General features: G+C 42.4%; 2 protein-coding genes across 4 annotated transcripts in view; both read left to right on the top strand.

Moving 5' to 3' along the window:
- The first annotated feature begins 1,756 nt into the window (after window positions 1-1,756).
- Window positions 1,757-13,494, top strand: LOC103367633 (mitochondrial carrier homolog 1). 2 transcript variants are annotated; one of them, XM_008295726.1, is made up of 12 exons: window positions 1,757-1,909; window positions 3,107-3,191; window positions 3,258-3,364; window positions 6,400-6,459; window positions 7,162-7,219; window positions 7,931-7,982; window positions 9,362-9,421; window positions 9,526-9,619; window positions 10,597-10,644; window positions 10,724-10,791; window positions 12,788-12,863; window positions 13,075-13,494. In XM_008295726.1, exons 1-12 carry the CDS (start codon window positions 1,757-1,759, stop codon window positions 13,147-13,149), a joined length of 936 nt encoding a protein of 311 aa, XP_008293948.1. In that variant the 3' UTR covers window positions 13,150-13,494. The 2 variants fall into 2 exon arrangements, with proteins under 2 accessions (XP_008293948.1, XP_008293949.1); XM_008295727.1 differs by having other exon boundaries at window positions 1,835-1,909; window positions 3,263-3,364.
- Window positions 13,495-16,874: 3,380 nt separating this feature from the next.
- Window positions 16,875-26,401, top strand: part of LOC103367632 (polyhomeotic-like protein 2) — a 13,609-nt gene continuing 4,082 nt past the window's right edge. Inside the window, exons 1-6 of one of the 2 annotated variants that reach the window (XM_008295724.1) lie at window positions 16,875-17,046; window positions 19,524-19,686; window positions 21,448-21,526; window positions 21,848-21,959; window positions 24,454-24,580; window positions 25,698-25,932. In XM_008295724.1, coding sequence (XP_008293946.1) covers window positions 19,549-19,686; window positions 21,448-21,526; window positions 21,848-21,959; window positions 24,454-24,580; window positions 25,698-25,932 — 691 coding nt within the window. In that variant the 5' untranslated portion in view covers window positions 16,875-17,046; window positions 19,524-19,548. Of the gene's footprint in view, window positions 17,047-17,102; window positions 17,158-19,523; window positions 19,687-21,447; window positions 21,527-21,847; window positions 21,960-24,453; window positions 24,581-25,697; window positions 25,933-26,401 lie in introns of those variants that run through there. The other variant, XM_008295725.1, reaches the window with a different exon arrangement.

Below are 26,401 nucleotides of genomic sequence, written 5' to 3'. Positions count from 1 at the left end.
TAAACACAGTTAAAGAAGTCAGAGTTACTGATGAAGTGCCTTCACCAAAAGAAAACGTAAGCAAGTAACAAGAAGGTTTCAGAATAGTTCATTACTGGTGATATCGAAGCCCATGTTGTAACCATGTGGATGGATTTTCCTGGATATTCTAAAAGATGTCGATATACATATGCGGGTGTAAATTATGTGAATATCTGTCATTAGTCAGAATGGCTTCAACAGAAGAAGCTTTAAGAACTTGTTCTGGTGATGATGAAGTCAGTTGTGCTGAAAAACCACCAAAAGGTGAGACCAACTGTTTACATCTTTAGCATTGTTAAAAATAAATCTAATTCAACACAGAGGTAATTGTTTACGGTAGCACTCTTCATAAAATCATTTGAAGGACTATGAGATGGAAAACATTATTTTTCTTTTAGCCCAGTAACAATATTATAGAACTCGTCCAGTGTTTTCACCATCATACCTGCTCAGTGATCGTCCTAATATTGGCCAAAAATGCAATAAACATAATATATATATATATATGTTTTTTTTCTCTGACTTGCACCATACTCAGCATTTTTAAAGTTCCTATTGGTGCCAATCACAGGAAAAATAATCTGCCTCTTAGGGTGAAAAATAACAGGTTTTATGTTTGGGGGGAAAATCAGAGTACACAAAAATATTAACATTTTTTCAATCAAATTTGCACCATCATATAACTGTTTTGTATTCGTCTATCAAAGCAGGGTTGTACCATTAAAGGCCACACGTACATGTCAACAAGCCTGCAAAATGCCAGGACTGTCGCTAGACTTTTTTGTCAAGTTATGGCCCTTCTAACGTTGCTCCACAGATTGGCGCAACGAAAACAACACAAGAATCGACATGACCCCGTGACTCTTTAGGAATGTTTAACTCAAAAACCAGCGTTGCCTTTGACCCCACATTTCACACATGGTCAACTCAATCAGCATTCAACACTTCAGAAAAAAACTGTCAAATAGAAGATGGTCAGGGGTGGAGCTGAATGAGACAGAATGACCCTCCTGTGAACTGTCTCAATGATAGACAACAGAAAACTGATATTGGCAGGCAAAAAAAATACATTTAAAAAAGTGCTTTGAAAATAAAATATGAACTGAAAGTTTTCGCACAAAAATAGAAAAGCTGAGACAACACAGCTGTATTTTCTGGTGAACCATATACGGTAACTTCCGCATGATTTTTTAAAAACACGGCTGGGCAGAATCACGTGACTTCATCCAGCCAATCAGGCTACATCTCAATACGTCACTATCGCCTCTGACCAATCACGAGTGAGCCACAAGTGTCATAAGTTCCGTAAATCTGACTGGTGATTTGGAGATAAATGTTCCTTTATCTTTATACGTGTATTTTTTTTTACAATATTTATCTACATATTTGTTTTTATGTAGTATTATTATTTTGACCCTTGGCGGCTTTGACTTTAATTTGCAGCCTAAAAAAAATGTCCCTTTATATCCACCGATAACACTACCGGTTTGATATTTTAAATTTTAAATAAGAATTGGTTCTCAACTGACCGACCTGGATAAATAAAGGTTTTAAATGAATAAATAAAAATAATACACTGAGAATCCGTCCGTGTGTTTTGGTTCCGCTGACAGACAACAAGCTGCCATCGCGTCTCTGCTCTTATTCTGTCAGAGAAGCGGAAGGTGTTCGGGTCGTGGTTCGGCTTGACGCTGACTCGGGGATGAACCGTCTCCTTCCTTCGCCGTGATCACAGATGGACCTGCCAGAGAACCGGTCCGGTCAGGCAGCCGATGCGGGACAGAACGCTCCGCCGGCCGCCGTGGACGTGGACGCCGCGGTGCTGCTGCTGGGAGCCGGGGTCACAGCCGCCACACACCCGCTGCTGTACGTGAAGCTGCTGATCCAGGTAGCTGATGGAGCTAGCTCCCGGCGTGTTGTTGTTCTGCTTCCAGTCCCTGAGATGTCACTTCACGTTTGAAATGCTCTCATTCAGCTGCTGCATCCGTGGGTCGTTACCGAGACATATACGAGCTGGCTGCATTGCGTTGAACTTCCGGTGATGTTCAAGGTGTTCCACATCATCCTGAAGCCAACTTTACTAACCCCTAACCAGATGTTTCCTCCATAATGCTGACCACATTGGTTGTAATGTTGAACCTTATTAAGGCAAATTTCCATCAGAAGCTGCATTTTATGACCAGTTAATGTTACATAATTGATCACAGGCAGATGTTTTGATCTGGAGTCTCCTGATGTCTCTTTGGTGAATGCATCTCTGACCTACCAGTCTACTCTGTGTGGTTTCTAGAATGTTTTATACATGCTGCACAGTGAGGCCGCTATTAGAATGCATAGTAACTATAAGACTCATCTGTTAGATTACATCATAATCTGCAGTCTGTCTCCCCTCAATAAGCTGTCACAATATTGCACTAAAGCCAGTGGACATAGCTTGATTTTTACATGTTTTATTTTATTTCTGCTGTCGTTTGGTCCTTTTTTTAGATATATGGCACCAATACAAAGGTGAGAGAGAAAGGTCTTTTCGGTTCCTCTGTATGTCCCAGATATATAGAGGAACTGACAATAAAAATCTTCTATTCTAGTCTAACTGTCCATGTGACGACCCAAACTAGACTTCGCTGTTGACCAATGTAACGCAATCGGATGCCGTCCCCGTCTTCTGTATTAGTGTTGATTCTTTGAGCTGCAGGAACTGAGAATGTCTATTCTGGTTTAAACACTCCATCAGTTGCAAGCATCTTTAATTTTTGTTTTGATTGAAGGCATGTGGACTCGAGACACTCCAGTCTCAAGTCTTGTGCACTCTGGACCAGGTCTTCTGTAGGGACCTCGGCTCATTTGCCTGCATTCATTCGTAGTTCAACGCTGACTTTAAGTGCCCGATGTAAAGGGGTCTGAAGACTTTGTACATCCACTTATCTAGCCTAGATTGAGCTCAGTTACTTGCTTGTATCTTGAAGTATTGATTTCATACAACTGTTTTTGTTGTGTGAGACGTGAACAAATGCAAAAAATGGTCAACATCCAGGAGGGTTAATGTGGACAGGCTGTATTTAATCTTGGTCATCATGGTTTCCAGGTGGGACATGAACCTCTTCCTCCAACTGTGGGCAGGACCATGTTTGGAAGGAAGGTTTTCTACCTGCCTGGCTTCTTCTCCTATGGTGAGTGATGTGAGATCAATGAATGTCATTTTCGGAGCAGCTGACTGGAAGTGAATTTGTTTTCAGCACAGCATATTGTGAAAGTGGACGGAACGCTGGGACTCTTCCGCGGCCTCTCGCCTCGTATCTTGTCCAGTGCCATCTCCACTGTGGTCCGGAGCAAAGTGAAGCAGGTAAGGTGCAGGGCCTGACAATTACATGTCATTAGAGTTTGATACGTGTTTTGTGAATATGAAGGCTGGTGCCAAAAGGTTTTTGTTTTTTTTAAATTTTGCTGCATTGTCTGGAGGAAAGCTGTATTTTTGTTAAGTGTTAACCCCTAATGAGGCCCATTACACAATGTAACTGTAAAGAAATAGACTGAAATTATTTATATGAAGCATTTTTTAAAAAAACAGTGCAGGAGATGTGACAGAAATATAACTACTGAGAGCTTAAGTTTGTGCCGAAGCATGCAAATTATCTAGCTGCTGATAGGATGGCAGAGGAAGCTAAGAGGCCAGCGGGATCTCGTCATTATCGCCACGCAACCAGTCCTTCACACGCTGAACCCAGCTATTCATTTAGTGAGTCAAGGTATCCACATGTCTACCTCTGCAAACCTCTCAAGCTATAACTGATGTTTTAGTCAATAGCATCCCTTGACTGATGACGACTATTCCAAGGCTCCAGCTGTGAACAAACGTTTACACTTAGAAAGACAGTGCATATCATGGCAGTCTTGAGTTTCCAATGACTTCTAGAACTCATAAATCTCTAGTAAGGGATCATTGAAACACATGCGTCTTCATCACAAAAAACAGTCATACATTTTGTATTTTTATTGTACGTCTTGTGAAAATATATATTACAGTGTCCTGGTTCAAAAATATGTCCCCAGACTGTTTTCACCTCAACTAGGCACTTTTGGTTTCCGTCCACAAGCTTCTAGTTGTACCTTTAACCGCTCGTCCTGCCAGAATTGATGCAGTTCAACTAAATTTGTTGGCTTTCTGCCACAGACTTGTTTCTTTATCAGTCCACGGGTTCTTGGTGGGGTTTAAGTCAGGACTTTGGGTCATTGTTTTGTTAGAACTCCCAACTGTGTCCAAGATTCAACTTTCTCGCTGATGATTTTAGGTCATTCTCCTTTTTCTTATTCTGTTTACTTCCACTGGCAGCAGAACAGCCCCAGAGCAAAATACTACCACCATTTGCTTCTTTCAAATCTATCCTTAGGCTTTCCCATTGTAGTGTCTGTGTATCAAACTGGATCAGAGGAGTCAGCAGCTGTAGTCAATCGTAATCACTCACGAGAAGTTTCGAGACCATACCACTAAGAATATTTGATTATCACAGCTTTCTACGTCACCAGAACTGATAATTCAAGTTGCTGTATGTATTTGTTGACCCAGCTGACTTGGTTATATTTCCAGAAGATGTGTAATAAATCTAAGAAAAAATAAATAAAATACTTGATTGTTTATTGTGATGTGTTTCAGTGTTTCCATCATAGCAAATTAAGAATTATAGGAGTCATTGGAAACTCAAGACTGCCATGATGAAGAGTTACATTCGCCTTTTAAAACAGCATTTTAAAAGAGAAATAATTTCTGCCCCGACGAGCTCAGTTGTAGGAACGATCTCTTTGCCTGCAGACGTAGCTGAAAGCTCCTATCATGTGAGTATTCAGTTACACTGGCCATGATGATGTTGGTGTAAAACGTACAATTGGGGCGTAGTTGCAGAAATAAGTACAGACGAAGAACAGCAATGGCAAAAAGTGAACGCAGAGACTTCCTTAACTGCACAACACAGACAGCAAGATCAGCAGTGCCTGTAATCCATTATTCATGTTAAATTAAATATCGGTTGTCAAGGTTGATGTCTTTGTTTTCTTCAAATAAATGGTGACGTGCTCGGAGTGTTACAAATCAGGGTACGTAGCGACAGTTTAGGTCGAACCAGGGAATGTCATTGTTTCAAAAATCCAGTCCAAATTCAACTCTGGGGTTTTGAAACTGAATCGGGGTGTTTGTAAAAGTGCTGTGGTCAGTCGGCATAAATATTGCAGAAGGATTTTAAAATGAAAACATATTAGTGTACATGTAGCTCAAGCCTCATCGTTCACATTGCTAAAGGAAAATTAAACGCTGCTCATAACACACAGGTGAAGTGAACATTGTCATTTTCAGATGCAAAGGACAAGCGTTGGGATGCGGGTGTGTAGCTAGTGTCCAGTGGGTTGGTGTGGTAGGTCAAGCCCAGTGAGAGGGTGAGTTGTCTCGCTGCATGATTAGGAAGAAATCCTGCTGGCCTCTCATTTACCGCTGCCTGCATATCTGTAGTCCTGTTTTGGACACACCTCCTATGTCGTGATTAAAATAGTTGCCGCCTCTGAGTCAGTGAAATAACAGAGAGCTGGTATAACGAGCAAAACACAACCCAGAGTTCTGTCAAAGCTGCTTGAACTCCAGACTTTCCACAGTAACATCCACGTTCATCACACTGCTGCTTCACCAGCAGGGTTCATTTTGGCACAAGATTTAGTTTAAGTCTTTTGAGGAAAATGTGTTTTATTTGCAGTAAAATCTCAGTTCTTTGTGCTTATCCTCGTGAAACTTTTCATCGGTGGTGTTTTAAAATCATTTTTGTCCTGCATGTTAAAATTTTAAATCTTTTGAAGGCCACACCCGTCGCCATCTTTGTTGTGTACAGTTGCCACTAGTGCAGATATCAACCGATCCGATGAGGTTGCTGGAAGATGCCGCGTTTACTGGTTCACTGTGAGAGTAAAGTACATGTTACATTAGCATCCCACACCAGCTTCTACATTATTTAGCTGTAACTTCCTGACTCAGTCTTAATGGATTGTAGATGCATTTCATTCATACATCTGTGTCTTTGGAGAACAGATGTCATACAGACAAAGACACAATCTTACTGAATTGTTCTTTTTAATAGCGACGCAACAAGTCGCTAAATTGCTTGAAGACATGAACTACTTTGGGTGGCAAAGAAAACTGTTTCACCAGTCAGGAGCGAATAAAAAAGACTAAAACATTTGTGCAGTAGTTCGTCTTCCACGTTATTTGAAGAAGACCGTGATACATTTAGTCGTAGTTCTTTGTGAACAGGTCACCGGTGAATGTTTTTCTTCAAGCATTTTAAACTCTCTTTACGTTGACATGTATTGAGAAGGCTTCAATCTGAATTCTTCGTTCTGCAGGTCGAGCTTCTGTCCCAGAAAGATGAACTGCAGACTTCACTCCAGAAAGTGGTCAAAGAGGTGAGAGGTCACCTGCTCCCGAAGAAAGCTGTGAAATCTTTCCTCAACTCGTTTCATTTAGAGAATAATTGAGACGATGTGAAAATGTTGTCTCTTTATATTGTTTTCCTACAGGCGCACAGCCATGTTTTTATACAGGAATTACTAAATAATACCTTTATAAGCTAAGGCTGGATGACACACCTGGGCAATGAGGGCCACGCACACTATATAATTTCATAACAATCATTTTTGTAATTAGAGAGGAAACTAAATTGAGAGGAGTGGAAGGAGACAGCAAGAGATATGCATATAATAAAGTTCTAAGTATATAAGCAGCTTCACAGCGTGTAGCTAGTCCCTGAATAGTCGGTGGGTAAAGCTGTAAAAGTGAAGTACAATGGCTCTGTTCATGAATGTGAGACGAGTCCTGTGTAACAGCCATGTCCAGGTGAACAGAGGACCAAGCTTTGGGTGAAATACTGGCCGGTCAGCACAATATTAGTACATAAGCCCAGTGCTTGTACCAAAAAGGTGTTGAAACTTGGTATTATGTCAGGACTGGTTGTCAAAACAGTATAAAAATACAATGTGTTACTTCACTTATCAAAGGGAGAATGACATAATCATTGGATTGATAGTGTGCTTTTGCTTTTACTTCTTTATTTTGGAACAAACATTCATGCCAGATGGTGTCTTTAACTGTTTTTTTTTCTCTCTCAGACATCACATGAGATGATCATCCAGTGCCTGTCCAGAATAGCCACCCATCCTTTTCATGGTATGTCCTCATCCATCCCTTTCAAACTACAAAACTGTCTTTTGAGTGTTCTAGGGGGTTCCTCATATCTTGTCATTATAACAACCATTTGCTGGGACTCCAATACGATACGTTTCCCTGTCTACTGTGCTCTCACTCCTGCTGGTTGAAACACATGAATCCCTTCTATGAGCCTGTTTCTGTCGGAGATTTCGTCCTGCGTTCCAAGTGCTGCACAAAAGACCCCAATAATTAACTTGTAGGTGTTAATAAGTGGTGCAGCCTGGACGTATTTTGCTGACGGTGCTAGGCTAAAGCTATCACTACAAGGCTTGCAGTGCCCTTTAGCCTGCAGCTAACAGTACCTGGAGCACTTTACCATCTTTCTACAGTCCGATTAACTTTAACAATCTGTCCTAATAGAAAGACACGTCGCTCTAGCAGAGACACAACCTGCAAAAAGTGAACAAGAAGCGCAGACAATTAAAAAAATAATTTCAGATGTGGGCTTTTGTGGGCAATGACTGATAGAATAGAAAAAAAGATGAACAGAACAGAGAAACAGCAGACAGAACATAATCAGGAGTAATAATCAGGAGAGCATCGTGGTGTCACATGATGCTGGAAGGCCATCACTCCTCTTACTGTAAATACTCAGTAGTGGACTGTAGAGCCAGAGGATACAATGGTTGTTTGTCTGATAACCTGTTGTTGTGTGTGTTTTTTTGGCAGTTATGTCAGTGCGCTGTATGGCCCAGTTTGTTGGCAGAGAGGTCAAGTATGGGTAAGGCTTTGCACGGAGCTGCAGACATGAAACTACATTTCCTTCAATGTTTTTTCAAATGTTAACCGTCTCCAACTTCACACAGCATGACTACATGAGCAAGAATCAATGTTAAAGATGTGGAAGAACATCCTTGGCTAATACTTAAAAGTTTACCTTTATAATTGGTATGGCTGCTTCACAATAAAAGCCACCGTATGTTTGACTGGTTAAACACTTTCAATGTGAAGCAGCGGCGTGTTTTGTTAGCATTGTCTGTGAAGATTCTCAGTCATCCAGGTCATGCTTATTCTCGTAGTTTAATCGTAGCAACTGGACTTGCTTGAGTTCCTTGAAGACGTTTCACCTCTCATCCAAGAGGCTTCATCAGTTCTGATTGACTACTTGGGAGTTCCAGATACTTACACCCTTAAGGAGCCATTAATACCTGAGTTTCGATTTCAATTCGAGGGTTTTGTTGCTCCACACCCTCGATATGCGAGTTGTATGTACTCTCCCTGCCACAAAGGGGGTCTTTTGTGGCTAGGTGTGAATGGGTTTCATCTTTGATGACCCAACATGAACGCCACCAGATTGACTCCACAGACCTCTGAAGGCGTCCTTCGGTATCAGGCACCAACACCTGAGCAGCACCTCCTTTAACTCCTGCTTGAAGTTGTTGTGAAGTGGAGATTTGTGTGTAGTAGGATGCATTTTCCTGCTGAAAGAGGCCACGGCCATTAAGGGTCTGCAGCAGTGTTGGTACGTGTCAAAGTAACATCCATATAAATGCAGGACTCAAGTTTCTCCGTTGCACCTTGGTCCAGTTCTGACACTCACATTCTAATCATGGATGCTTTCGGTGGTGGACATGAATCTGTGTGTTCTGACACCTTTCTATCGTAGCCAGGATTAAGGTTTTCAGCTGTTTTATGCTCCAGTAGCTCCTCCGAGGGATCGCACCACACGGGGAACCTTTACTCTCCACAAGCGTCACTGGTTCACTGGGTGATCCTGCATACTGGGAACATCCCACAGGACCAGTCTGGAGATTGTCTGACCTGCTCCTCAAGACACCGTCGCTACATGTTTACGTCTTTTTTTTAGCTCTCTGATATCAAAATCCAGTGTTTCTGCACTGATATCATGCTGTCGTTTTTATTATGAAGAGTTTAATATTGAGAACTCAGCTCGTCTGCTTCATCGTTGTGTGTGTGGTCTGATTGGATTTGAAGTATAGTTCTCATCCCCATTGCAACAACAAATCATAGAGGAGAGCACATGTACAAACACATCTCTCTTGATATAACTAAAGCTGCTCTGAGGTGTTTAAAGCACAACATTATCTGAGCCTTTTATACGAGAGCCAAACATGTTAATGGGGTTTGTCATATTTGCAGGGGGATATTCAGCTGTATTGTCAGGATCTTTAAGGAGGAAGGAGTCACTGGATTCTACGTGTAAGTCAGGCTTTTAATTTCGCTGTTAATTAGTACAATTAATTCTGCGTGTTAACTTTAATCTTGAACCCACAGCAGCCTGAGCAGTGTTTGTGTGTTTGCAGGGGTTTCATTCCTCACGTGCTGGGAGAGGTCCTCTTCCTGTGGTGCTGCAACCTCCTGGCTCACTTCATCAACACCTACGCTGTAGATGAAAGTGTAAGTCCATCTCATCCACGTTTTGTATGGAGAAAAGCATGGTGTATATATGAGCATGCAGTGCAGATAGAAACAGAAAATGCCTTAGATGATGTGCCAAAGGTCTGCTTTGACCTGGTCGCATTCAAAACCTACGTAAATAGTCCAGACCTCCTCCTGGAGGGTACGTCCTCTAAAAGAAAGATACTGGATCATCAATTATAACTGGGTCATCCTTAGTAGCATTCCAAAAGAAAGTGAGCTTATCAATAGAAATGAGATTGCTATAAAGTTTTTTTTTTAATAGTTTTATGTGTTGTCTGATTTCCTGAGAAAGCAGCTTGTTGCTGATTCAGCTTCTCAAGTAAAGTAAAGCTGTTAAAAGTAGTTAAGAGGCGTCATTTAATGAGATTGTGATATTGGATTTATCTCTCTTTCTAGCCTCATACTTATCTATAAGCCTGTATTTAATGAAGGCTTTGTTTTCTTACTTAACTGGTGGATCATTTAAAATTTTTCAGATTCACAATAAAAGGCTTTAACTAGCTGAACAATTCTTTTTGTTTCTTTTAGGCTTTTTATTCTAAACCTGCGCAGGAAGCATTGAGCTGAACTGACAGAACATTTAATAGTGTTTGGAAAAAAACTGCAGCGTAAAAGCAGCTGGAAGTTTTTAGCAAATGAAAATAGTGTTGCTGTTAAAAAGACACCAACGTAGACGGGTCTGTAGTAGGGAGCTGCCTTTGTTTGATTGTGCCGACCAACAGCTATAATTTCAATAAACGATCATTTATTATTCCAGTTGCTGTTTGTATTCGAGAGTCTAAACCAGAAAATAAGTAAATAAGATGCACAGTTGTTTTTCGTCTGTTTTTAAATTTGTCAAGATCTTATTCAAAGCCATTCAAAGTTCTTCAGTTCTAATTCATTTGAGTTTCTGGGTACGTGTAAACCAACAGGAGACGACTTTAACCTCCCTGCTTGTGTTTGTGTTGCAGTTCAGTCAGGCCTCAGCAGTGAGAAGCTATACTAAGTTTGTGATGGGCGTAAGTTCACCATTCAGACTTTCGCTTGAAACGTTTCTGCTGTGTGTTATTCAGAGTAATGCAGTGTGGCTTTCTCTAGATTGCGGTGAGCGTTCTCACGTATCCGTTCATGCTGGTGGCTGATCTTATGGCAATCAACGACTGTGGGTGAGTCATTCAGCAAACCACGATCAGCACCATCTTCACACAGATGGACATTTTAGTGTTGTGATTGTTTTTAGACGTAGAGTTGGTTCATTCAGGCTGACAGCAAGTTGACAACCAGCATTTAGAGCCGCTTACAAAACAAATCACAGGAATTCTACATGTACAGCAACAAACATGTTAAAATCGTATCTGAAATACGTGGAACACATGGGAAATGTGTACTGAGGGTACTTCAGAAAGTTCTCCACCTCACCTGGAAACAAGGGGCGTATCTCAGATTTGGGGTAGAACTGTACACTACAAAGCTGTCCACTGTCACTGTCCACAAAAACTCAAATGTTTGAAGCAGTCAAACAAAAAATGGAGAGGAAAGCTTCAGGCCGGCGTGCTGTTGTTTCAGGACAATGCACACATGTGGTAGAAGCAGCCAAACGTGGTTTTGGACTTTCATGGAGTGCGAGGGTACTTCAAAAAGTTCTCCACCTCACCTGGAAACAAGGGGCGTATCTCAGATTTTGGGGTATAACTGTAGACTACAGAGCCTTCTGTCACTGTCCACAAAAGCTCAAATGTTCAAAAAAGGAGAGGAAAGCTTCAGGCCAGCGTGCTGTAGATCCAGGACAATGCACTCATGTGGTAGAAGCAGCCAAATGTGGTTTTGCACTGTTGCCCCATGCACCTTACTCATCTGACCTCGAAGTCTTCCACACTGTTGAGTATCTAGATGCTCAAGACGTGACCTTCCCCAGCGAAGGGAAAGCTTGAACAATAGTGGATTGAAAGTACACTATATATATATATATGTCGGGAAACCCATGTGTGCTCCCATTGGAGGGGGGAAAAAATATTAACTTGACTTTGTTGTCATAGCTACAAACCAAATGCAGTCCTGAGGTCAGAGCACAAGGTCCCACAGCGCCCCTGGAGTAAACAGAGTTAAGCCTGGCTGGGCTGGAGCTTGAACCCTGAACTTCTGATCAGTAACCCAAAGCGCTGATCACTGAGCCAACACAACCCACGGCTCAGGAAGAGGGAGGGACGCCAGTCCATCACACACAACAAGCAATTGTAACTGTAATATCAAGGATTTCACATAAGTCCACATTGAATCCCATGTCTGTGAAGATTCTCAGTCATCCAGGTCAGGGTTATTCTTGTAATTTAATCGCAGGAACTGGACTTGCTTGAGTCTCTTGAAGACGTTTCACATCTCATCCAAGAGGCTTCATCATTTCTGACTGACTAGTTGGGATTCCAGATACTGATATCCTTAAGGAGGAGCAACAAACCCCCAGTTGAAACCGAAACTCAGGTGTTAATGACCCCTTAAGGATATCTGGATCTCCCAACTAGTCAGTCAGAACTGATGAAGCCTCTTGGATGAGAGGTGAAATGTCTTCAAGAGACTCAAGCAAGTCCAGTTGCTACAATTAAACTGCAAGAATTGAATCCCATGGATTTCACACAGGAATGGGTTCCACATGGTTGTGTGTATGGGTTTAAGATGGAGGAGTCAATGTAAGCCTCACTGCACTCTACCTGTCACCTGTAATTTTAATTGTGAGGCCACAGATTTTACATCGTCCCATGGGTTCCACATGGAAATATACATGGTTATGTGTATGGGATTTAGCATCTGTGAATGCAAGCGTTACCCCTCCTTTAGTTAAGTATGGTTTTGATTTGTTGCATCTGGAGAAATGGTCCACACAATACGGCGCTTGTTAAAAATGTTGTGATGAATCTTGCGGTATTTGTGACGGCACCACGTTTGACAACTTGGAGAAACATTTCAACATGTGCTCCACGCGTTGTAAGCTGTGGTGACATGTTATCCACACATGGAGAAGACCTGGGAAAGCCCTGAGTTTCTTCTGTAAGGGCCTTCATGCTGGAAAGTCAAATGGACAGGAAATGTTTGTGTTACATTTCCTTGTATTTCTAAAACCGTGGCCGTCCTGATGCTTCGGTCTCACTGACTGTGCTGTGTTTCCAGTCTGGCTGTAGGTCTGCCTCCTTCCTTTCCCGTCTTTAAGTCCTGGCTGCACTGCTGGAATCACCTGAGCCACAAGGTACGCTCACCGTGTCACTGTTGATTTAGCCTGAAGCAGTTCAGTGCTGTTGTATGGCTTTGAGTTCTGAAGGGAAGATGTTTGTGCTGTTTAAAGTCAGGAAGTCACTTGCTCCGGCCAGGCCACTGGAGATTTTCATGGAGTCTCTCAGTTTGATCAGGTTAAATGTTCACCGTACAGCATTTATAGCTGCTTGATGCCCTCCTCTCAGGGTCACCTCTTCAGAGGATCCAGCTTCTTTTTCCGCCGGGTGCCTGTGACCTCAGTACCTTCCATCGAGGACTAACATCTCAACCATCATCACCTGCTGCTGAGTTCTTCCTCCTCCTGCTCAGAATTGTTTTTCCAAAGATATCAGCCTTTTCCTTCCCCCCGTTCAGCCGGCTATCCTCTGCTGCGGGTCATCCAGATGTAGCAGCAGCAGCGCGGCTCACGGAGCGCCAAAGGAGCCTCGGTTCGGCGCCGTTTGCTGAGGATGGATCTGCTTCTTTTCAGACTTCAGGGATCAGTTCAGCTGTTTGAATCAGTTCAGAAACTATGGTGCAATGCAGAGATCCAACACACACTACATTACAACTCTGATCTCATCTCCACAGCGGCAGCTTAAGCTTAATAACACTTGAGTAAAAAACAGAAAAACCTGATGGCTACGACATACGTTCACCTCATTTGCCATTTCCTGTTTTTTCTTTGGAATCCTGTTTACCATTGTTGGCTGTAGTAAATACACGTGAATCGTTTTGGTCTTAACATGTCAGTTCTTAACATTATTTAACTACATTTTTATTTGTATTGTGCCAATTCACACCCGGCGTCATCTCAGGGCTCTTTGCATTCTCAGAATAAGACCTTGCAATATTATATTATATTATAGAGAGAAAACCAACATATCCGACGACTTCCTTTGAGACGTACATGTTGTCAGTGGGAAGAAAACAAACTTAAAACCATTTTCAACATTAATTTAAATGGTATCGAATGTGTTTTGAATTCTTCATTTGGGTTAATCAGCTTGTATTAGATATCAGACGGGTTAACATCATAACTAGATGAATCCTCACGATGCACGGCTTGAATCCTAACAGCCAGTCGTGTATTCCCAGTAAATACCTTCCCATTCAGTCAGTGTCCTTACGAATACGTCATGAAAATACTAACCAATAACACTTCAGTGTTGAATTTGCATGAAGCTTAGATTATACAGGACACATCTAAACGCTTTGCTGTTTCTTTGCAAATGTGTCTGTTTCTGTTCATGGAAACTGTTTGTGTGTCTGGTACATATTTGTCTAAATATATATATATATTTGTACCTGTAGGAAATGCATGGAAGATCCCATGGGTTACAATCCTGTGTACGATATGAACAACTGAGACAATATAACATGATCTTTAAGCATGTCGATGTACATAGTAGTTGTTGAACTTTAATTTTATACCCTTTAGCTTTTAAGAGACTGGTTTGAAGCCATACGCACATGTGTCGTCGGATGAAGTCTGTTACCTCTGAACCCAGTGACTCTGATGAATTAAGAGTGACGGCCATATTGTGTTCAGTGTCACTCGTCAATCTGTCTTTTTGTGTTGAATCATGTCAGTCCTCTATTTGTTGAAAATAAAATCTTTGCTACTCACCCGTGTTCTGTGCATGTTCAAAACTCTAACCACCACTCGCAGATATTTTCGGTTAATAAATGATTTCCTGATGGACCAGCTGTGAGGCCGTGAATAAGGAATTGTTTATGGGTAAGATGTTCTCTAGGTTAGAATGAGGATGGTTTGAGTGTGGATTATGCTGCTTCTTCGACTCTAGTTTAGATCTCGTTAGAAACTCTCACCGGAGCAGCAACTTCTAAAAGCTAAAGCTAAAAACGGGCAGATCAGATTCAACCCAAACCTGATAATTATTTCATTTAATTTTAAATTATGTTTAGATTTTGGCTAATTTCTAATAAAATACTCATAATGGAAGCTGCCTTTTTCACACTGGCTTTAATAATATCTTAAAGAGTGTCCGAAACACCAAATACTCAAATTTATCAATCAAGTCTGTTTTATTCGTTGACAATAGTAGAGCCCAATTTTATGAATCACAAATTTGCCTCAAGGGGTTTTACCATCTGACCTGTCCAGGGTATCCCCTGCCTTCACCCTAAATCAGCTGGGATAGACTCCAGCCCCGCCCGACCCCAGTGAGGATTAAGCGGTGTATAGATAATAGATGGATGGATGGATGGATGGATGGATGGTTTGACAGTCTGTACAGCAGCAGACATCTTGCATCCTTCTGGTTATTTATCTATCAGCTCCTCTGTTGAGGAATCAGTTCCCAGTTTGTGTTCAGGAGGCAGACACCCTCTGTACTTTTAAGGTTCGGCTTAAAACTTTCCTCTTTGATAAAGCTGATAGTTAGAGCTGCTCAGGATCACCTGAACTGTCCCTTCGTTATGTTGCTATAGCTTTAGACTGCTGGGGGATTCTCCTCTCCTCTCTCTTTCTTCCAGACAGTTATAACCACGGTTACATGTCACTAACCCTGGGCTTATTCTTTCTGCGGATGTCTTTGGATCTGCAGTTGCTGGCCTCACTGACCCCCAAAATATTTATTGTTCTGTTCTATTGCTGCTATACTGCTATCCCCACTCTCACCCAAATGGTCAAGGCAGACGGCCTCCTTCCCTGAGCCTGGTTCTGTCGAAGGTTTTTACTTTTATTTTGGTTCCTTCCCACTTTTGCTGACCGCTTGCTCAGAGGGAGTCCAAAGGCAACTTTGGATTGTTGGGTTCTCTGTTTAAATTCATAAAGTCTTCACTTTACTATGTTAAGCGCTGTGAGATGAGATATATTGTGAACTGCGCTGTATAAATGGTACAGCGCCCTCCATGATGATTGGTTAAGATGTGTTAAAAGCCTTAAAATAAATTCTGTTGTTTTTGCAGAAGCATCCTCTCACACTGAAAAGTATAGAAAAATATAACCTTCAATTCAACTCAAATGAATTGTTGGTCAAACGGGGGTTATACAAAGTATTAACATCGAGGGTGCTAATAACTGTGGTGCACATGATTTGATGGAAAAGAATTATTTTTAGGGCTGCAAGGTGGTGGAGTTGGTTAGCACTGTTGCCTTGCAGCAAGAAGGTCGCCGGTTCGCGTCCTGGTGGGGGCACTGGGATCTTTCTGTGTGGAGTCTCCATGTTCTCCCCGTGCAGCGTGGGTTCTCTCCAGGTTCTCCGGCTTCCTCCCACAGTCCAGAAACATGTTGAGGTTAATTGGTGATTCTAAATTGTCCGTAGGTGTGAATGTGAGTGTGCTTGGTTGTCTGTCTCTAAGTGTAGCCCTGTGATAGACTGGTTACCTGTCCAGGTGAACCTGCCTTCACCCTGAGTCAGCTGGGATAGACTCCAGCCCCCCATGACCCTAGTGAGGATTAAGCGGTGTATAGATAATGGATGGATGGAGAATTATGTTTAATGTGGGATTTTTTCCACACTGAATAAATGCACTTGAATTAAAGGTTGAATTTTTCCTCTTTTTTTCATTGTGGTTCTATATTATTTAGAAAAAAACAGAATTTACTAGAAGCTAAAGAACACATCTTAACCAGGGGTGCCAATAATTATGGAGGGCGCTGTAGATGTCTGCACACACACATTCATACAGAGCTGCCATGCAAGGTGCTGCCTGCCACTGGGAGACACTTCAGGTTCAGTGTCTTGCCCAAGGACACTTGGACTGTGGAGGATGGAACCACCAACCTTGTGATTAGAGGACAACAGCTCCTCCACCTGAGCCACAGCTGCCCACTAAATAAAATATATACATAAAATTGAATTGAATTGAATAAACATTCCTCAAACCTCCCCATCAGTACTCCAGGGACCTGTTCTACAAAAGCACCGTTCAGCCTCTGACCTGGGACGCGGCTACCAAGTGGCTTTATTTTGAAGATTGTCACCGGAAGTGCGCCCCGCTCATTTCTCCGGTTTGACTAAAAACAAAACACAAACGCGCACCGCCGTTGATGGTGTGTGTGCAGCTCGAAGAAGGCGAAACATTGCGAGGATATGAATCGGTGGCCGACTTTGCGTGACTCCGTGTAGCGGGCCGCCTCTCCCGGCTTCGGCTGCGAACACGTCGGCCTTCGGTGGAGGCGGCGGAGCGGCCGTTTCGGCGGAGGGAGCGTAAGTAAACGAAAGCGCTGTGTGGAGCCGTTGAACAAAGAGCAGCTTCTCTTCCCTCTACCATTGTTACCGAGCGGAGCGCCTGTTTTCTGACCGACTCGGACCGTAAAAGTGAGCTAACTACTCTTAAGTCTCGTTAAGGGCACGAAAACGTGTCCGTTAGCGCTTCGGTAGTTTCATTCGTGCGTAAAAACAAACCGCTAATCTGCGCAACGACTCGGTTAAACTGATTTTACGCAGAGCTGCCTCTAAGTTTACGCAACGTTCACATCGGCTCTAATGCTAATCTATTGAATGGGTTTGATTTAGCTTCCCCAACTTCTGCTTTAAATCACATCAGTGCGATTAAAACTCAAGCAGGGAAGTTTTAAAGGTTTTATTTTTTTGTTTGCGATGAAGTTAGAATTCTTCCAAAGCCAGCCAACTTGTCCTGACATCATTGTGTGTTGATGGCAGATTACTAATATTAAACGAGGGGGTTTTCCTCCACAGCAGCACAGCAAGCAAAGGTCCAGGTTGACTCCGTTCTCAGACTGGACACTAAAGTGAACCAAAACAAAGGAGAACACTTGGAAAACGCGGATTGTGCCACATTTGGAGCCTCCAAAAAAGAAAATGTCACAGAACTTAATTCTCCTGCATGCAACTAAATGCAAGAAGATTATAAAGTTCACCTAAAAAAAAGAAAAAAGAATAAATCAGAATGCTGCTTGAACCCTTCCACACGTGCACACGCTAATCTGACGGCAGCAGCTCTGAATGCGCGCAGGCTCCGTACAAACGGTGCAGGTGTCATGGAGTGATCCTCTGCCAAAACCTGATTGCATTTAACCCCCTCATGTCTCTGCATTATTTTACCTCCTTTGTGTTTCACTTGAACCATTTCTTGTAGCAGTAAGAATCGCCTTAAAGGACCAGTTCAGCTCATTTAAAGCCAACATCCACTTTGCCAAACGGCGGCTGCATCGACGACACTCTGGTTGAAGTGTTGTTAATGCATCAAAATGAGTCGTGTTTTAGAGATTTAACCTACAGGACAACGGCCTAAACATCCGAAACAATACAATAATATTGCCTAAAATTACTTTCTGGATTACTTAATTAGTTCTTTTTAAAATTTCCAGACTGTTCTTGTAAACATATACTTGTAACCAAAGTAATGTTTGTGGTTTAATCTGGTGGGACTTGGATGATTACAGCTATATAATATATAATGAATCACAGGATTATTTCTGCATGTGTTTTATCCTTGTTTCTATTTGAACACTCGACTGTAATTAAGATGATTTACAGATTGGTTTAGTGTATGTAAATGAAAGAAATAGTCTCCTTTGCATTCATCCTGTGGACCGTGACCTGTAAAATACAACCCTAATGCATCAAGCAGAGTGATTTTAATGAATTATTACCAAAAGTGCAGCTGCAGTCACTTTTTGGCACAAGTTAAGCCGTCTTATCGGAGTCAAATTGGTCCTTTAAAGCAATTTCAGCTGATTAAAAACAACTGGACCAGGTATAATAGAATGATAAGAATAATTGTGCCCACTGATCAGTTTTTGGCACCACGTCGGCAATCTCACGAGGTGGGACCAAGACATGCACAAGCAGCGGTGCTTTGAGTTGTGAGAGGGCTTTGTGTGGAGGATTCTTCCACATTTCTGTGTCAGTATTCGTCATAAACATCAGAGACGCTGCGACACCTTTTCCTCACATTTTGTGTGACAATTTCAAATCTATTAGAAAACAAATTAAATGTCAGTAATAATAAACCTTAGCTCAGCCTAACGAATAGCGATACTCAGCAAAATGAATGTAATCTTTAGTGTTTTCACCGACAGGATGTTAGGTGTTTCTTCCAGCTGTTTGGAACGAGTCTCTCTGAGTTTCATACCTGCAGCTGAGACAGCTGTAACGTCCACGAGTGTCTCCAAAGAGAGAGATGTCGGTGTTTACACAAGCAGCAACGCTTCATTAATCAACTACAAATTATAATACAGGTGGATCAGGATTTAGCAGCAGCTGTGAACGTTTTCTAACCTCACACGGTCACAGTTTATCAGCTGCAATTTAATATTTTGACACATTGCAGGAATCCTCAGGTTGAGTCCTGAAGTTTCACTGTTACCGAAATCAGAAATAAACTGAGCTGTGAGTTATTTGGACACTTTTGTTAGTTTAGATCCAGTCTGTTGTTGAGTTATTATGTACCAGACGTCACAAAATCACGTCCGTCACTGTGGGCAGCCGTGAGGAATGTTAACAGATCAGTGGTCTACATGTGAAAAGGGTTCGAAGACAGTGTTAACGGATTAAACAACCCGACAATGCTCCATGTCCTGCGTCTGAACAGGCCTACAAAGAGTCAAAAGAGCACGTGTCATATGTTGACAGCCTTGTATTCTTTGTGTGTTTACCAGCACCTACAGGCCCGCGTGCCAAGGCGCTTGTTGAGTTTTCCGTGCTGCTTGTGTTGACAGGTGACGGGTGGCCTGTGCTCCAGTCATGACCTCCGGGAATGGGAACACTAACAGCAGCCAGCCCAATGGAGAGAGCAAGCCAGCCCAGGCCCTAGTCAAGTCCCACATCCTCACCCATCTGATAGAAGGCTTTGTTATCCAGGAGGGAGCTGAACCTTTCCCAGTGAGTACTGGAGCGACGCCTGTAAAGTTACCAACACATGCACCATGTATGGCTGTTATGAAACAGGGAGGGTATTCAAGGACGTTGGAGTCAAGGACTGGCACCTCAGAAGCAACACTAACCGTAGTGACGGGTTGACCAGGAGGCATAAGACGTAAAATAAGTCTCTCTCAGCCTGTTGTCATTCTTGTTGTACTCAGAAAAGTAGTTACTGCTTCTCTCACTGAGCCATCAAACTCTGCCCCGACGCTCACCATCGGTAAGGTTTCCTACCAACGGTTTCCCTTATGGTTACCAATCCACAACCCCTTTCACATAGGTTCTGTTAATCAGGCGGCAGCTAAACGGGTCGGCTGCATGTCTGGATGCGCACCCTGGCCCTTGAAGTCACGAAGGCCGTCTTACGAGGTCGGTTCTCGTCGCATTTCCGTATAACTTTCAACATGGCACAAGTGTGACAAGCAGCATTTCTCTGAGATGTGTGAAGTAATTTAAAAGTTTTTTTTCCAACATTTTAGCATCAATATTCATCTGAAAACATCCCAGAGGCGTTTAATGTACACTTTGTTATGGAAGCAAATCAGTCTCATCAGTTTTTGAGATTTAAAGCTGCTGAATTTCTAACTTTTACATTTTTTTTTGCATTGAAATGATGCACCCATTTTTTTTTGTCTTTGAATTTAGTTCATCAGAACTTCAGTAACTTATTTTCGCTTTTGTTTTTCCAACACTCAAGAATGCAGAATCAGCATTCCCCGCTTGATCAACCACGGAAGATCAAGAAAAGAGACTCAAAAGTGTCTGTTAGGTCATGGATTTCTCTGAAAACCAATAAGCATAATGGTGCGATTATTAAAGCAAATTGGTAAAGTGTTCAGAAAGCCACAAATCACGAGTCCCCGATTTGAATCCTGGCCATTGTGTCACATCATCACCACGTTTCCTGTTTCGTCCTGTACTGAGAATAAACTTTAAATGATGCGGCAGACATCTTATTATGCTTTCTAAGTGGAAAATATTTGCACATGCATACGGTCGTAAGCAAAGTTTTGATACACTTGTAAAGGTGATGCATGTGTTGAGTTTCCAATGAATCCTTCAGCTCTTCATTTTTTATAATGGAATGATTGACACACGTGTCTCTGTCTCAAAACAACTATGATGCATTTATTATAGGTCTTCTGGAAATATGAGAAAGTCTGCGAGGTCAAAAATCTACATACAGCAGCTTGATTTAGACACTTAGTGAATCTCATCTCAGTGGCCTCTTCTGAGTGATTTCACTTGAGTTCACCTGCTGACTTCTCTGAGCAAATTTAAATAGAACCCATTTGATCCACGAGATCACAAGACTCAGCCACAAAAGCTACAATGGGAAAGTCCCAGCACAGATTTGAGAAAGCAAATCATTGACTTGAACAAGTCAGAAAAATCACTTGGAGCCATTTCAAATAGATGCAGAAGCCAAAATCAACAACAACAACAGTTTCTAAGTATAAAGGGCATGTCACAGTCATGTCACCGCCACGATCAGGAAGAAAACACCAACTGTCACCTACTGCTGAGAGACAGTTGGGCAGGATGAAGCACCAAAAAAACAAAACAAAAAAACGGGTTTGCCTCGTGTAGTCCTCACCATAGGCTCCATGTGATTCCTCCACCAGAGCCCAGAGTTGATGCAAACCTCTAAAAAACATTTCTAAACCATCCATACGTCCTTTTCTAATTCATTCATTCATTCGTTCATTTCTCTGTCTGCAGGTGGAGCGTCCATCTTTCTCAATAGAGAGCTTAAGGAGGAACACAGCAGATTCAAAGATGGACAGCCTCTCGCCAAAGGGTAAAGCTTTTCAGGTTTACAGTTCTGAAGGCCAGCAGTGCAGCTTCATTGCTTCTTTCTCAGTGTGTGGTGCACATTGAGTTTAAAACTCTAAATAAAAACTCCAAACAAGAATCAATGTATGTGTTCGTCAAAGCAAGATGCTGTTTGTTCGATGTATTCCGATTGAACGGCCTAATTTTTCTTCAAGTTTTCTTCTAAATTAGAACACCCTGGTACTTCCCTACCTGATTGTAGTGGGGTTTTTTTATCCAGTCACCTTTTTCACTTCTCAAAAATTTGCAAGTGAGTGTTGTTCATGCTGTGTATTTATTCCCTCAGAGATCAAGTCCCAGCAGGAGCCCATGCTGACCTGTGAGCTGTGTGGCAGGGTTGATTTCGCCTACATCTTCAAGAGGTCCAAGAGGTTCTGTTCTACAGTGTGCGCTAAACGGTAACACAAGTTTTACTTCATTTTCACAATTTGCTGTGTCACGTAGCTTTAGGATCTTTCTGTGTGGAGTCTCCATGTTCTCCCCGTGCAGCGTGGGTTCTCTCCGGGTTCTCCGGCTTCCTCCCACACAGTCCAGAAGCATGTTGAGGTTAATTGGTGATTCTAAATTGTCCGTAGGTGTGAATGTGAGTGTGCTTGGTTGTCTGTCTCTAAGTGTAGCCCTGTGATAGACTGGTTACCTGTCCAGGTGAACCTGCCTTCACCCTGAGTCGGCTGGGATAGACTCCAGCCCCCCCGCGACCCTAATGAGGATTAAGCGGTGTATAGATGATGGATGGATGGATGGAGCTTTAGGGATGTTCAGATCAAGATATCTGGCCCTAATCTGAGTCTGACATTTACCTACATGTTTGTTATGTATTTGTCACATTAGGTAACAGCTGTGGACGAGTAGATTTGGCAAACTTTGTGGTTTAAAGCAACATTATTCAAAAAAAACAAAAAAAACAACGCAAAACTACAAACTGGTGGCTGTTTGGTTGGGTTGAGATCTGGTGACTGTGAAGGTCAGATCACACTGATGGCATCGTTTTACTCATCAAACCACTCAGTGACCCTTCTTCATTGTCGTTCTAGTGTTTTATTCTAGCATAAAGGTGACCATTGACAACTATATTATAACTCTGTATTGATTTGCAGAGACTGTTCCCTCTAAAGCGTGAACCCAAACCATGTTGTTGAAATTCCCCCACAGCCACCAACTGGAGGAGTCGAGCATTCAGACCTGCACGGTTCTCTTCATGTACGCCACATATCCTGCATTGAAATCCTTGAATCTTATCATTTTGCGTGATCTGCTGACTCAGAGACATGACATGGCGTGCAAATAGGAATGGACTCATAGGACGTCCCTGACAAGCTGCAGTGGTTCTGAAAAACAGCCATTCATTTTTATTCTTTGCTGATGGTTCGCTATAGATGGTTTTGGATCGTCTGTACGAGAGTTTTGTGAAACTGACGCAGACTTCTGTACAGAAATGACCACGACACTTGACACCAGACATCGTGTTGGGTTTGGCAGTGTTTCGTGGATCATGTCTGGTCTAATTAATCATTTGAAGGAGAATTTACTCCTGTAAATCTTGTAATTCCTGAGTAAAATCCTTCAAGGTCTGTAATTCCAACAGTCCAGCCCATCGTTTCCTGTTTTTACTGTTACAACTTCCTCCACTGATCGTGGTTCAGTGATGAAAAGCAACAAAAGGGGAAAACTTCCGGATGAATTCCTTTCTGAATGATAACTTCAGTCCTCTCCAGCGTTTCTCTGACCATGAGGTGTCTTCCCTCTAGGTGTCAGCGTCAGACTGCACTTCAAAATCAAACATCTTCACTATCAACCCCCTTCTAGGACCAGATTTATACTTTAGGAAGACTTGCTTAAGCCCATTCTTTAAAGTTCAGCGCGTGTCTTTTGTAGAAAAACAATGACCACTTTGTTTCATTTGACTGTACTCAGGATCCTACTTGAGTAAACCGTTCATATTGTGTGATCCAGCATTATAATTCAACTTTTTTAACTAGTGACTATTCTTTCTTGATCTTCTTTTTTCTCTGCATTCCATGTTTTCTTGGCGAAAGTCTGTCAGTTTTGGAAGAGACACATTGAAGTTGTTGCCTGCTTCCATTTGCCTGTTGGTGGCTGGCTGGGAGGTGCTAAACTCATCCATGTTTTTGTCCGTGTTCTTTACAAAAGGGCGACTTCCTCTTCTGGCTTCTTGGCATATTACTGCGTGGCCCCATTACACCTTTTATTAAGCTGAAAACAAAGAGTACTCGTGTTACAGGGCCTTTCAGAGGTGAAGAAAGTTGGGTTTGAAGCAGGGAAACCTTAAAGAGCCCAGAGCTGAAACGTCTTGTTTCAGACGGATCGCCGTTGACCCCGTGCACTTACTTCGGTCTTAAGACTGCATACGTTACCACTGAAGTCTGGTCTTTGAGCCGTAGCCATTGAGCATCAAGGTCAGTTTGGCGCAGAACCGGATGTTTGCTCAAGGTGAAAGTTTGAAACTGCAAGATGTGGAAACGGGGCTTCCACAGAGCGTTTTAAACGTGGCAGGACTGCTGGTAGAGATGTGTCGCTTCACAAAAGCACTACTTACAACGGGATGATGGACAAGTCTGGTGTGGCTTTTGCATTTTGAAGGCACAGACTCTGAACTTGCGGCTTACACCTCAAACCTCTACAAGCTGCTGAATCTGACAGTGACGATCAGGGACAGCTACACATGGGGACACTGCCACCAGATTGTTTTGTTCACTGATTCAGAAACTAATGAATGTAATCAAAGCTTTTATTCCAATACAAGATGTTAACAGGAGCTGAAGTTTGTTTTATTTTATTCCTGCAGCATCAGACAGCAGGAGGATCCACATGTAGATGATAGACCGATATGTGACTTAATGATCAGCTCACCGTGTTTAACTCTCCTTGTAGATACAATGTGGGATGCACAAAGAGAATGGGTCTTTTCCCGAACCGCAAAACCACCCTGGAGAACATGAAGAAGCAAAGAGCGCTGAACGGAAACCACAAAAACACCACTTTAGAGTCTAAAAAGAAGGTGAGACGCCTTTTGACTTTCTAACGTATGTTATTTTGTGAGCTGAAAACCTGCACCGTTTACATCAATGCAGCTGTTTTCAGAAATATTGTTGCAGAAATTGTGACATGTTGGAAATGTTTTAACACCGTTGTCTTCATAAAGCCTTCAGTAGGACGTAACTGACTCACTGAAGGGAACTCCAGGTGAAGTTTTTACCTGAGGGTGTTGGAGGCAAAGTGGGCCGAACCATATTTACTAGTTTTAGACAAAAATGGGGTCAAAATTTTGTGTTGCTAAAAACAATCCTGGTTGTTGGAGGAGTCATTATATGCATCCAAAGATGTTTCAACCCTGTCCAGAGATAGAACCAGCTGCTTTGTGATGACTTATTTAAGTTTAATTTCCTTTTGCTGAGCGCCAAAGCGGGCTGTACCACATTTTACATACTCACAGAAGAGTTTACATCATAAGGAACTAGAGATACTTTTGAGGACCATGGGGTAGAAAAAGACGCTTGGTGGTTAATGAAGTTTTTATTTTACCTACCAGTTGAGTTTTCACAGGGCTTGAGGTCGTGCTGTCCGCCATCTTGAATTGCTAACAGCTACCTGCGATATAAAGGTCAGCAATTCCTGTGGCTTGGTCCAGTTTGCCACTAAATGTTCATGCCAAAACCATCATGGACCAAACATCAAAGTGGCATTGTGACATTGCTGGTGGGCTGTTGGTTGGACCACTTTGCCACCAACTCGTAGACCATAAACACTTTTTTTTTTTTTGGTTTGGCCCGCTTTCGCACTGAACCCCTCAAGTGGGCTCGCAGCTGAACATCAGTGAAAATCTGCGAGGAGATCTTAGACATGCTGTGTGTGCAAGGCAGCCTGAGAGTGTCGGAAATTCATGAAGAACCGAAAGACACTACGCTAGGTTTTAAAAGAAAAGAAAGAAAAAGTATAGTCTTCTCTTGAAGCTTTTGCACATGCTGCAATTCATGTTTTAGTTCCAGTGATGGTTACCATCTGAAGAAATGCTCATACTGAGTGTGCGTTTGTTGCCCTGTGCATCCAAACTGACGTCTTCATGAGCATCACGTCAGGCTGCTATCACTGTAGTAAAGATTTCTCCCTCTGTGCAGAAGCCGGCTGCAGCTGCTCTGTCCACTGGTCACTCAGTCCACCCTGCGCAGGGAGAGTCCAGCCAATGCTCGGACTTGTCCGGCTACAAAAGACCCCCGGCTCCCCTGTCGGCTGCCCAGCGGGTGCCGGCGACGCAAGGCTCCGAGCATCCCCTGCTGCCCCCCAGCTTCCTGCCCGGTGACCCTGTCCAGTGGAACATAGAAGATGTCTACGAGTTCATCTCCTCTCTGCCAGGTGGGCGCTGTCACATTTGAATTCACATGTGGATGTCTTTGTGTTTTTAGCACCTGTGCTTATAAGCTATTGTACGCCACGCTGGTTTGCAAAAACATTTTCATCTTCCCATTCTAAACTTGTTTACAGTTTTTTATGTAGCATGCAAACCTCATGAATATGATCTGTACATGTGGATGTGATATTTGGTCGTTAGCAATGTCAATTTATTTTAGTAGTAGCTCTGTGACAGACAAAGACGTTGGTCTGATATCAAGTTATATGATAACTAAAGCAAAGCGGTGTGGAAGTGTTATGTTTTGCTATCATGTTTTTTGCATGCATACCAGTTAGATAAATTGCATACCTTGGTTGAAGCACTGTATTTAATCATGCTGTGGCCTCCCTGCAAAGTGCAAGAACCCTTACGCTTACTCCAGCACCCCTACAGTAAGAAGAAAAATTCAATTGCAATGTCAAAAAATGTCAC

The sequence above is a fragment of the Stegastes partitus genome, unplaced genomic scaffold (genome assembly GCF_000690725.1).
Source record: "Stegastes partitus isolate 25-593 unplaced genomic scaffold, Stegastes_partitus-1.0.2 Scaffold1073, whole genome shotgun sequence".
Lineage (NCBI taxonomy): Eukaryota > Metazoa > Chordata > Actinopteri > Pomacentridae > Stegastes > Stegastes partitus.
This window is presented reverse-complemented; position numbering and strand designations above follow the sequence as displayed.